Raw genomic sequence first — 13,378 nt, forward strand, 5'->3', positions numbered from 1 at the left:
CAGCAAATGTCCATTATCCCAGGAGGGTTGGAAGACACAATGTAAGTAACCTAATTTATAGTGAATTCGGCAAGTATTCAGACCCCTTTTTTTATTTCAAAAACAGATTTTTAGAAATGTTACGTTATATTAAAATGTAAAACTGAAATATTACATTTACATAAGTATTTTGTTGAAGCACCTTGGGCAGTGATTACAGACTCAAGTCTTCTTGTATGACGCTACAAGCTTGGCACACCTGTAGTTGGGGAGTTTTTCCCCATTCTTCTCTGCAGATCCTCATGCTCGGTCAGGTTGGATGGGAAGCATTGCTGCACAGTTATTTTCAGGTCTCCAGAGATGTTCGATCAGGTTCAAGTCTCTGGCTGGGCCACTCAAGGACATTCAGAGACTTGTTCCAAAGCCACTCATACGTTATCTTGGCTGTGTGCTTAGGGTCGTTGTCCTGTTGGAAGGTGAAACTTCGCCCACAGTCTGTGGTCCTGAGCACGGGAGCAGGTTTTCATCAAGGATCTCTCCGTACTTTGCTCCATTAATCTTTGCCTCGATCCTGACTAGTCTCCCAGACCCTGCCGCAGAATAACATCCCCACAGCTTGATGCTGCCACCACCATGCTTCATCATAGGGATTGTGCCAGGTTTCTTCCAGATTTGACGCTTGGCATTCTGGCCAAATAATTCAATCTTGGTTTCATCAAACCATAGAATCCTGTTTCTCATGGTCTGAAAGTCTTTAGGTGCTTTTTGGCAAACTACATGTGCTTATTACTGAGGAGTGGCTTCTGTCTGGCCACTCTACCATAAAGGCCTGATTGGAGTGCTGCAGAGGTTTGTCCTTCTGGAAGGTTCTCCCACCACAGAGGAACTCTTTCAGAGTGACCATCGGGTACTTGGTCACCTCCCTGACCAAGGCCCTTCTCCCCCGATTGCTCAGTCAGGTTGGCCAGCTCTAGGAAGAGTTTTGGGGGTTCTAAACATCTTCCATTTAAGAATGCAGACATTTTTTGGTACCCTTCCCCAGACCTGTGCCTCGACACAATCCTGTCTCGGAGGATAAAAGCAAGTGGGTAAAAATGTATTTTTTTTGGGGGGGGGGGGTTATGAAATTCTACCGCGACCCCATTTTAATATCAGGCAAACCCACATGGGGTCGTGACCCCTAGTTTATGGACTCCAGACTCCACACAGACACAGTGTGCACATGCTGCTCCAGAGCCAGTACTGTTCTAGCTTTACACAAGCATAAGTCAAAACTTTGTTAATTTGTCAATTGTCAAAACTCACCAAATATACCTACAGTGGGGCAAAAAAATATTTAGTCAGCCACCAATTGTGCAAGTTCTCCCACTTAAAAAGATGAGGGTATATTTGTCTGGTCCTGTCTGTCTGGTCGCTGGACCAGACAGGACTAGCAAAAAGTGCTCTTCACTGACGAGTCGCGGTTTTGTCTCACCAGGGGTGATGGTCGGATTCATGTTTATCATCGAATGAATGAGTGTCACACTGAGGCCTGTACTCTAGAGCGGGATCGATTTGGAGGTGGAGGGTCCGTCATGGTCTTGGGCGGTGTGTCACATCATCATTGGACTGAGCTTGTTGTCATTGCAGGCAATCTCAACCCTGTGCGTTACAAGGAAGACATCCTCCTCCCTCATGTGGTACCCTTCTTGCAGGCTCATCCTGATATGACCCTCCAGCATGACAATGCCACCAGCAATACTGTTCGTTCTGTGCGTGATTTCCTGCAAGACAGGAATGTCAGTGAGCTGCCATGGCCAGCGAAGAGCCCGGATCACAATCCCATTGAGCACGTCTGGGACCTGTTGGATCGGAGGGTCTTGGTGGAAGAGTGGGGTAACATCTCACAGCAAGAACTGGTAAATCTGGTGCAGTCCATGAGAAGGAGATAAACTGTTGTACCTTAAGCCAAAATGTTGTCCTGGTCTTTCCTGCTGGGGACAGGAGGGTTCAGGTTAGGGAATGGAGGACCTAGATAATTGGAATATTAACTATAATTAGTGCCCACATTTATGAATGAAATTCAATTTGAGTTAGCTGTGTATCTCATCTGAGGGAGAATTGCTGATGATATACAGTATGTGTGGTTCATATTATGTAAATTTTCTTTCGAAAATCTGCCACTGAACCACACAATTCTATCTAGGGAGAGTGCACACAAAATGTGTAGAATTGCAGGAAATTAGATGTAAAACAGCTAATTTTGCTCTCTGCCCCATGGCAAAATGTGTAGAGTTGCAGCAAACTTGCTTGAAAAGTGCAGCATGTTCTGTACACCCCATAGCTAAATAATTAGAATTGCACGAAATTAACTCTAAAACGTAAAAAATATCTGGGAGGGGGAGGCGTGGTATGGATGTAGGTATACAGAGCTGCGAGCAACTGTGGCCCCTCATTATCAGATTTTGTGGCCCCCACCCCCATCAAAGTTGCCCACCCCGTTCTAGAATGTTTTCATCCAAAATATCGAATAGAATCAAATGCTGCCTTCTTGTGATAAACCAGGTTCTCTGCAAATTATATATATATTTATTTTCATTTTGTTATTTAACCTCTTTATTTAACTACCCATAAGCACTCCGAGCCGAATGCATTTCAATGGGGACGTTCACAATGGAGTGGAATAGCAAAGCCCCCTTGCGGTTGAAGGCGCCGCATTTTTCAAACTTTGCGTTGTCTTCAGACCAGCCAGAGTCCGTCAAAGAACCGGAAGCCAATTAGAATGAGTTTTTTGGGCCTCCCGAGTGGCGCAGTGGTCTAAGGCACTGCATCGCAATTTTCCAGTGGCTGTGCCACAGAAGCAGTGCGGCTTGGCTGGGTTGTGTTTCGGAAGATGCACGGCTCTTGACCTTCACCTCCCCCAAGTCCGTACGGGAGTTGCTACGATGGGACAGGACTAATACTACCAACTGAATACCACAACATTTGGAGAGAAAAAAATATACATTTAAATATGAGTTTTTCCCTAAAAAGGGGCTTTATTACAGACATAAATACTTCCCAGCACCCCGGATGTGGAGGCCCTGGGCTGGCATGGTTACATGTGGTCTACAGGTGTGAGGCCGGTTGGACGTTCTGCCAAATTCTCTAAAACAACATTGGAGGCGGCTTATGGTAGACAAATGAAAATGTAGTTATCTGGCAACAGCTCTGGTGGACATTCCTGCAGTCATCATGACAATTGCACACTCCCTCAAAACTTGAGATATCCGTGGCATTGTGTTGTGTGACAAAACTGCACATTTTAGAGCAGCCTTTTATTGTCCCCAGCACAAGGTGCACCTGTGTAATGAGTATGCTGTTTAATCAGCTTCTTCCTCTGACATGCACTGTCAACTGTGGGACCTTATATAGACAGGTGGGTGTCTTTCCAAATCATGTCCAATCAATTGAATTTACCACAGGTAGACTCCAATCAAGTTGTATAAACATCAAGGATGATCAATGGAAACAAGATGCACCTGAGCTCTGAATACTTATGTAAATAAGGTATTTCTGTAGTTTTTATAATACATTTTCTAAAATATCTTAAATCCTGTTTTTGTATGCCATTATGGGGTATTGTTTGTAGATTGACGATGATTCCTATTTTCTTATTTCACCTTTATTCAACCAGGTAGGCCAGTTGAGAACAAGTTCTCATTTACAACTGGGACCTGTCCAAGATAAAGCAAAGCAGTTCGACACAAACAGAGTTACACATGGAATAAACATACAGTCAATAACACAATAGAAAAGTCGATATACAGTGTGTGCAAATGAAGTAAGATAAGGGAGGTAAGGCAATAAACATGCCATAGTGGCGAAATAATTTAAATTTAGCAATTAAACACTGGAGTGATGGATGCACACACGCACTCTCAAATTTGTAACATTTAAATAATTTAGCAGACGCTTTTAGTGTTAATAGGTAATCTACTTAGGGATTCGAACCAGCGACCATTCGGTTACTGGCACAACACTCCTAACCGCTAGGTTACCTGCCGTCCCGCTAGGTTACTTGACGCTCCTCTCTCTGACTCACTCATACTCACACACAAACACTAAACAATTATTCTCACACACACACAAAACAATAATTTACCGACGCAATGGAAACAGATAAAATGCAGACATTTCTTCTCACTATTATGAATAATAAGAAAACAGCTCCAGCTAATATCATGACAACTGTCATGGATGCAACAGCACCGATTCTGCTTCTAGCTGTGGAATGGGATAGTTGTGGTCCACACTCTGAATCCGACCAAGGAGATCCTGGTTTAATTTCCTGAAGTCCCAAGGATTCACATCTATAAACAGAGAAATACTGGCCATTAATTAATAATTTATAACTTGGTCATGCATCTTTCAGTTTTGGATTTGTGGTAGGTAAATTTGTATTTAGGGTAACTATTTGTGTAAGCCACACTTACCCAGTGTGTGACTGGCAGGCTGTTAATGATCCATCTGAATAGGTGTCACCAGTACAGTCAGAACACACAGTATCTGTAGATGTTGTTCCTGCATAAATGGATGTTTAAACATACTGTACATTTTAAATTATTAAAAAACTAGACTTCCCAAAACAAACTTGTAAACATTGTACTTAAACTTTCCCCATGTACTCTCTGTTTATAGATGTTCTCACACTAAAAATCATGACAAAATAATGTTGAATACTTGAAAGGAGGCAAACCTGTGTGATGTATGTATTGACCAGGTTTACAGCTGCTGTGTCTCTGAGGTGCTCTACAACCATCCTTAGTTGGGTCTAGACAGTAGAACCCCTCCAGTGTCCCACAGACAGTGTCTGATGAAGGTGTACATGGCTGCTTTACCTTCAAACCCAAACCTAGAGAGAAAACATGGCATGTATTATCTGATGCAGATTACAACTGACATATCCTCATAGCATAAGAGCATAGAGTAACATATCAGTGTTTGTGTCTGGGTTTCAGTACAGACACACAGGACCACTCTTACCTGGATCACAGTTGGTACACACTTTGCATTTCAATAGACCATTGGGCTCATCAAGGAATGTAGAATCAACACAGGGCACACAGCTGGTGCTGGTGAATTCAGTACAATGCTTATGTACATGATTTCCTGGGGAAGAGAATCACAATGTCATGTTTTTCTGTTAGTGTTGATGATGTATTGACGTCTGGTGAATCATATGATGTAAAGAGAGGGTCCTTACCTGGTGAACACATGGGACAACATTCATCCCTTATTCTGTACTCAGCTCTACCACATGCAATACAGGATCCAATGCTTACAAACACCAATATAATAGGTATCTGGTTGTAGAGAAAAAAAATAGCAAAAAAAATGAAACAGAGCTAACTAATTCTAATCAAAATATTAACATTTCAAATATAGTTATTGTAATTATGTAGGACCATTTTAAACAGTATGTTGTGAGTGGTGGCACCCCATTGGTGTAAATGACTTGAAAGTACTGTGTTGTCAGGAATATTTCTGTGAAACATGCCAAACCACAAAATGTGCAAATCAGAAATGTTTCACTTACAGTCCATATCAAGGTTTCAAACTGTGCCATGGTTCCTCAGTCCTCACCAACTCACTGGAAAATCCACACACCAGATTTGTACATTTCTTAGGAGTTATGAAGTATAATGAACTGACTGGAGACTTCATTGAAACCTTAGGAATCAGAGAGAGAGATGAATTACAAGAGTAATTGGAATATTAGTGGATCTATGAGTGCTTAACAGAAATAGTCAAAAAGGTTGTAGTAAAATAGACATGCGAGGTGGATATACAACTGGTTAACAAGAATAATAGATTGTGCCTCATCAAAAACTCTGTTTGCAAGTTAAAACTGGTGTCTGGCAGGTTTATAAAATACCCTCATTTAATTATTACCTGGACAGCTGGACAACTAGAATACTCACCATGTGCTACCACGTTAATAAAATACCCTCATTTAATTATTACCTGGACTGATGGACAACTAGAAAACTCACCATGTATTACCAGGTTCATGGAATAAAAGTCAACAATAAAAAAACTCCAAGTTTAGAATAAATAATTACTCTACACACTGCACACATTCATTTAATTGTTGGAAGCATCAAGATTGCCAATGTGCTGGAGTGTTTCATGATGGACAAAACCAAACAAAAAGTACACTACATGACCAGAAGTATGTGGACACCTACTCCCCGATCATCTCATTCCAAAATCATGATCATTAATATGGAGTTGGTCCACCTTTGCTGCTATAACAACCTCTACTCTTTTGGGAAGGCTTTCCACTAATGTTGGAATATTGCTGTGGGGACTAGCTTCCATTAAGTCACAAGAGCATTAGTGAGGTAAGGCACTGATGTTGGGCGATTAGCCCTGGTTTGCAATCTATTCTACTGCCAATGTTTTATCTCTGGCTGTGTGCTTGATTTTATACACCTGACAGCAGCGGGTGTGGCTGAAATAGCTGGATCCACTCATACTTTTGATTATATAGTGTATTTTTCACTGATGATATGAAGTTGAATTTGAGACTGAACAAAGCAGGTGTCACTGTCCTCTATTCTAACCCTTGAACACAGTACTGCCTGCTACTTCTCTCTTCTCTATGATAGTGGCACATAGCATGTGAATATCCATGTATAGTATGAGTGGGTGTACATGAAGGGAAGTCCTGCTTTCTCCAGTCCTGTACTGCATTCAGCTTTAACATTAAATATTCAATTGCCATATTTATAAATTAAGTTTCAATATGGTACATTTTGCATTAATAGTCTGTGTATCAAGTTTACAGAACTATCATTTCAAGTTGACAAATGTTTCATATATTCAACTTCTCAGATGCATTCAGAATCAGTTTTAAAATTCAGACAACATCCTGGTACTTTGCCAGCCAGGACAGGTAGAGGAGAGCTGATAGAATAAAGTGCTCTCTTTGGTAAACAGAAGCTTTTAGCATTTCTTAATTTATTTTCTTCTAACTATTTTGTTACGAGGCATTGAAGACAGTTTTATTATCTCTACTTGCACATCCTCATCTGCACATCTATCCCTCCAGTGTAAATTGCTCATCTGTAATTACTTAGCCACTATTGGCCTATTTATTGCCTTACCTCCTTACTTCATTTCGACACACTGTATGCAGATTGTACGTTTGTTTATCCCATGTGTAACTGTGTTGTTTTTGTCACACTGCTTTGCATTATCTTGGCCAGGTCGCAGTTGTAAATGAGAACTTGTTCTCAGCTGGCCTACCTGGTTAAATAAAGGTGAAATCAAATAAAATAAATAACATTTAAAAAAATCTTGCATTAGCTTCCTCATATCATCCCTATGGGCTTTAGCTAAGTGGGCTAACACATTCTTGTGACATGTAGGAGACCTGGTTCAATCACAGTCAGTCACAAGTAGAAGATTAAATAGGGAGTGGAAAGGCTGTCCTTAGAAGGGCTATGGCAGAGATATTCAACAATATTCTTCCGGCCAGGGGGGCTCCCAATGATTTGGTTGGTCAGTCTCACTCAGATATCATATACAAAACTGCAAACATTTCTCTCCACCCTATGTCAAAATGTGTAGAATTGCAGGAAATTAGATGTAAAACAGCTAATTTTGCTCTCTGCCCCATGGCAAAATGTGTAGAATTGCAGCAAACTTGCTTGAAAACTGCAGCATGTTCTATACACCCCATATCTAAATAATTATAATTGCACAAAATTAACTCTAAAACGTAAAAAATATATGGGAGGGGGAGGCGTGGTATGGATGTAGGTATACAGAGCTGCGAGCAACTGTGGCCCCTCATTATCAGATTTTGTGGCCCCCACCCCCATCAAAGTTGCCCACCCCGTTCTAGAATGTTTTCATCCAAAATATCAAATGGAATCAAATGCTGCCTTCTTGTGATAAACCAGGTCCTCTGCAAATTATATATTTATTTTCATTTTGTTATTTAACCTTTATTTAACTACCTATAAGCACTCCGACCTGGATGTAATGCATTTCAATGGGGACGTTCACAATGGAGTGGAATAGCAAAGCCCCCTTGCGGTTGAAGGCGCCGTTGCGAGATGGACTTCACATACTTTGACATTTTTCAAACTTTGCATTGTCTTCGGTCCAGCGGGAGTCAAAGAACAGGAAGCGAATTAGTTTTTCGGGCCTCCTGAGTGGTACAGTGGTCTAAGGCACTGCATTGCAATGCTAGCTGTGCCACTGGAGAACCTGGTTTGAGTCCAGGCTCTGTCGCAGCCGGCCGCAACCGGGAGGCCCATGGGGCGGTGCACAATTGGCCCAGCGTTGTCCAGGTTAGGGGAGGGTTTGACCGGCAGGGATATCCTGTCCTATCGCTCACTACTGACTCCTGTGGCGGGCCGGGCACAATGCACACTGACACGGTTGCCAGGTGTACGGTGTTTCCTCCAACACATTGGTGTGGCTGGCTTCTGGGTTAAGCGGGCATTGTGTCAAGAAACAGTGCGTCTTGGCTGGGTTGTGTTTCGGAGGACGTGCGGCTCTCGATCTTCGCCTCTCCCGAATCCGTACAGGAGTTGCTACAATGGGACAGGACTGTTACTACCAATTGGATACCCTGAAACTGGGGAGAAAAATAAATAAATATTTACATTTAAATATGTGTTTTTCCCCAAAAAGGGGCTTTATTACAGACATAAACACTCCCCAGCACCCCAGACGTGGAGGCCCTGGGCTGGCATGGTCTGCAGTTGTGAGGCCGGTTGGACGTACTGTCAAATTCTCAAAAACATTGGAGGCGGCTTATGGTAGGCAAATTAAAATGTAGTTATCTGGCAACAGCTCTGGTGGACATTCCTGCAGTCATCATGACAATTGCACCCTCCCTCAAAACTTGAGATATTTGTGGCATTGTGTTGTGTGACAAAACTGCACATTTTAGAGCGGCCTATTATTTCCCCCAGCACAAGGTGCACCTGTGTAATGATTATGCTGTTTAATCAGCTTCTTGATAAGCCACACCTATCAGGTGGATAGATTACTGTATCTTGACAAAGGATAAAATGCTCTATAACCGGGATATAAACAAATTTGTGAGAAATAAGCTGTTTGTGCATTTGAAAAATGTCTGGGATTTTTATTTCAGCTCATGAGACATGGGACTAACACTTTACATATTGCATTTATGATTTTGTTCAGTGTATATAGGTATAATTGGTGAGTTTTGACAATTGACAAATGAACAAAGTTTTGACTTATGCTTGTGTGAAGCTAGAACAGTACTGGCTCTGGAGCAGCATGTGCACACTGTGTGTCTTTGTGGAGTCTGGAGTCCCTAAACTAGGGGTCGCGACCCCATGTGGGTTTGCCTGATATTAAAATGGGGTCGTGGGAGAATTTCATAAACCCCCCCCCCCAAATATAAAAATAAATATATATTTTGTCTTTGTATCTCAAATTGATTGTAATATGGTTGACCTTAAAAATCCGAATTAAAATTATTTGAATCCAAAAGATAAAATTCAACCAGAGAGCGCCCTAATATCATGGAAAAAAGGCAGAACTTGACCGTTACACTTGAATCATTACTACGGTGAATCTCTAGACCCGTTACATTATGAAACCACACACTATTGCAGAGACTGATATTACAATTGATATGGTGAAAACAATGTGAGGGGAGGCAGAGGCACAGAAATAGACATCAATACCTTTGTCAGATAACACAGTTAAGTGAAGAATTTATGCTATTGCAGTCAATCAAGAGGAAATTGACTGAACGACAAAAAACTCCCCAGCTTACGCTCTCCAAATGGATGTTGGCTATGAGGCCCGAGTTGCCAATGCATTGATTTTTGTTCGCTATACATTTCGGGGGATGCTATTCACAATGACATATTGTTCTGTCTCACGATTCCCGAGCATGAAATGGCACAGGGGATGTGCTGTGTGCTGTGTGGCTATATTGATGAAAACTGATTTCATGGGATCGAATGGTGGGCTTTTGCACAGATGGGGCTCCATCTACACTACTGTTCAAAAGTTTGGGATCACTTAGAAATGTCCTTGTTTTTGAAAGAAAAGCCAATATAAAGTCCATTAAAATAACATTAAATTGATCAGAAATACAGTGTAGACATTGTTAATGTTGTAAATGACTATTGTAGCTGGAAATGGCTGATTTTGTATGGAATATCTACATAGGCGTACAGAGGCCCATTATCAGCAACCCTCACTCCTGTGTTCCAATGGCACGTTGTGTTAGCTAATCCAAGTTTATCATTTTAAAAGGCTAATTGATCATTAGAAAACCGTTTTGCAATTATAATAGCACAGCTGAAAACTATTGTTCTGATTAAAGAAGCAATAAAACTGTCCTTCTTTAGACTAGTTGCGCATCTGGAGTATCAGAATTTGTGGGTTCGATTACAGGCTCAAAATGGCCAGAAACAAATAACTTTCTTCTGAAACCTTCTTCTGAAATTAAGGCTATTCCATGCAAGAAATTGCCAAGAAACTCAAGATCTCATACAATGCTGTTTACTGCTCCCTTCACAGAACAGCGCAAACTGGCTCTAACCAGAACAGAAAGAGGAGTGGGAGGCCCCGGTGCACAACTGAGCAAGAGGACAAGTACATTAGAGTGTCTAGTTTGAGAAACGCCTCACAAGTCCTCAACTGGCAGCTTCATTAATTAGTTCTCGCAAATCACCAGTCTCAATGTCAACAGTGAAGAGGTGACTCCGGGATGCTGGCCTGAACCATATCTCAGACTGGCCAATAAAAATAAAAGATTAAGACGGGCAAAAGAACACAGACACTGGACAGAGGAACTCTGCCTAGAAAGCCAGTATCCCGTAGTCGCCTCAATGCCAACGTTGAGACTGATTAGTTGGTACTATTTATTGAGACAGAGGGGCACAAACATTTCCAGACCAATGGCCACTCAAAACATGCCCAAAAGGCCTGAAAACATGCCCATTGTTTCACCCCACAGCAAGTGCTGCCACATTTATACAATAAACAATTTTTTTTCACCATAACGTTATCGAGCAAATTACAAAGGAATATCGGCATAACTTGTAATTACGTTAGAAGCAAAATTAGGTTTTCATCAAAATAACTCTTGTGAACTATGACAAGACGTAATAAACCGATTTGAATATGTCGCAAGAGAAAAGATAATTTGCACTTATTAAATTTGCCAGATCATTTTCCATCAATGGATGTTGATTAACTTGTTTGACAGCTATAATTAATCAATACTGCATGAGGGGGTATGGTATATATCCAATATACCATGGCTAAGGGCTGTTCTTTAGCATGATGACCCAGTACCTGGGTGCCTTATTGATATTATAAACTGTTTACCAACGTAAATACATTTGTCATACCCATGGTATATAGTCTGATATACAACGGATTTCAGCCAGTCAGCATTCAGGGCTTGAACCCGGTTTATAATTGTAAATAAATCCCTTTTGTGCATAATTATATATAAATCTGACAGGAGATTTTGAGTGATGAAAGTTGGACAGAGGATCTTGAAATCTCTTAGCAAGAAACACTTGGACTAATATTTTTTTTTATCTTAAGCTATTTTCTGGCAGTTGTGCCATTATTATGAGCCAGATGTTAAGACTACTATAATATTTGTGTTTTGGAGAATATCACCAGGCAGGAAGCAGGAGTACAGCTTAGTGTCGTTTAGTAAAAACATCTTGTGACCTTCAGCCCCCGGGCCAATAGCAGCATGTGCACTTTATATTAGGTGTCGTAACACTGCTGTGATAAATTACTGCTTAGTAACAGCATAGTAACTAACATAGACAGATATAGATCACCGATACTACAACTACAAACAGCTATAAATGGCCCATTTGCGAGATTGGCTTGTCATTTTAAAAGGCTTAGGTTTATGATTGTAATTCAACGTTGCCATGGTTTGCTTAGATAGATGCAGGTAGCATATAGCCCCTGATAGGACTACATCTTCAGATAGTCTACAGTAGCCTGGGCAAAATGTAGGCAAGATGTAAACTGGAAGATTTAGCAGCTTGCTTAGTTCAAATTAACAGACTCATTTATTCAACATGACTAGTTTGGCAATTTCGAAGTAAGAAGTAATTGTGTTTCCCAATAGCCTCCTGGAATTGGTTACTGAGGATGGGGTCATAATTTCAATCACTGAATTAAGTATGAATATGAATGTATATGAATTGAATATGCTTGTCAACAACAGACCGTGTTAATTTGTTATTGTTTGTTTTACCTGTTGCCTAATCTGACTGTTACCTTCAACCTATTGTGTTCTAAAAACTGATAGAGCATTGATAACTTCCAATTTAATTAACTTAACATGGCCATTAATAATTGCATAATAATTGACACAAGGCTATAACAACAATGTCTCCTCTCACTCACATGACTCAGCCAATAAGCTGCATGCTCCATTGCTCTCTTAGAAGTACCCCAGAAACCATGAATCCTACCCAATATTCTCATCTCACCAAAGAAGCTAAATACATAATTAAATACTACCTCCCTGAAGATTTCCCCAGCAGTTCACGTAATTCTGGCTCTCCAACCCCATTACTCCTCAAATCTAATAACAATCGCTCCATTTACCTCCCATATTTTTGGCACTGAAATAGAACGTGTTCCACTGTCTCCATCTCCTCCTGACAATGATCACACCTCCCAGTCTGATGTTTGCCCTCCAATTTATATGTACTGTTGAGCCTTGTGTGTCCCAGTCGCAGCCTTGTGACTACACTTTCCTCCCTTCTGTGACGACCCTCCCACTCTGTCTGCCGTATTCTCTCTTTGTTCTTGTTTCCTTATTAGGATGCCGGTGGGCGGAGTTGGGAGGGTTATTAGGATGCCGGTGGGCGGAGTTGGGAGGGTCGTCAGCTACATGGGAAACACCTGGGCCAGGTGTCTCCCAGGATAAATAGACCTCTTCCAGATTCATGGAAGAGACTCTCTCCATGCAGACACCTTTGTAGATTGTGTTGTGGTTCTTGGTGGCCGTTTGTTTGTTTGCTTTGGCATCTTTCAACACCCTGCATTATCACATTCATGCATGCAAAACACTCACTTACACTACTGATTACTGATTACACGCACCATTGTATATTGTACTTAGTTACTTATTTAATAAATATATGTTTTGTTTCTCCTTCTCTTATTGTGGTGGCAGGGTAGCCTAGTGGTTAGAGCGTTGGACTAGTAACCGGAAAGTTGTAAGTTCAAACCCACGAGCTGACATGGTACAAATCTGTTATTCTCCCCCTGAACAGGCAGTTAACCCACTGTTCTTAGGCTGTCATTGAAAATAAGAATTTGTTCTTAACTGACTTGCCTGGTTAAATAAAGGTAAAAATAAATTAAATCTCCATGTTGTCTC

General features: G+C 41.1%; 1 protein-coding gene across 1 annotated transcript; it reads right to left on the reverse strand.

The window, feature by feature from the left end:
• Window positions 1-3,764: 3,764 nt before the first annotated feature.
• On the reverse strand, window positions 3,765-12,762 carry LOC112235184 (tumor necrosis factor receptor superfamily member 14-like). Its single transcript, XM_042299717.1, has 7 exons — window positions 12,598-12,762; window positions 5,537-5,670; window positions 5,204-5,303; window positions 4,984-5,109; window positions 4,697-4,852; window positions 4,434-4,521; window positions 3,765-4,310 (listed from the first exon to the last, which is right to left on the reverse strand). Exons 2-7 carry the CDS (start codon window positions 5,564-5,566, stop codon window positions 4,076-4,078), a joined length of 735 nt encoding a protein of 244 aa, XP_042155651.1. The 5' UTR covers window positions 5,567-5,670; window positions 12,598-12,762; the 3' UTR covers window positions 3,765-4,075.
• Window positions 12,763-13,378: the final 616 nt, after the last annotated feature.

Source organism: Oncorhynchus tshawytscha, linkage group LG16 (assembly GCF_018296145.1).
Source record: "Oncorhynchus tshawytscha isolate Ot180627B linkage group LG16, Otsh_v2.0, whole genome shotgun sequence".
Classification (NCBI taxonomy): Eukaryota; Metazoa; Chordata; class Actinopteri; order Salmoniformes; family Salmonidae; genus Oncorhynchus; species Oncorhynchus tshawytscha.

Bases quoted from the DNA above. Each gene is read 5' to 3' on its own strand.
- LOC112235184 (XM_042299717.1), bottom strand. From the start codon at position 5,566: ATGGCACAGTTTGAAACCTTGATATGGACT. The intron at 5,304-5,536 runs GTAAGTGAAACA...CTCTACAACCAG, and splicing joins TTGAAACCTTGATATGGACT to ATACCTATTATATTGGTGTT. The intron at 4,853-4,983 runs GTAAGAGTGGTC...TTTTCTCTCTAG, and splicing joins GTGTACCAACTGTGATCCAG to GTTTGGGTTTGAAGGTAAAG.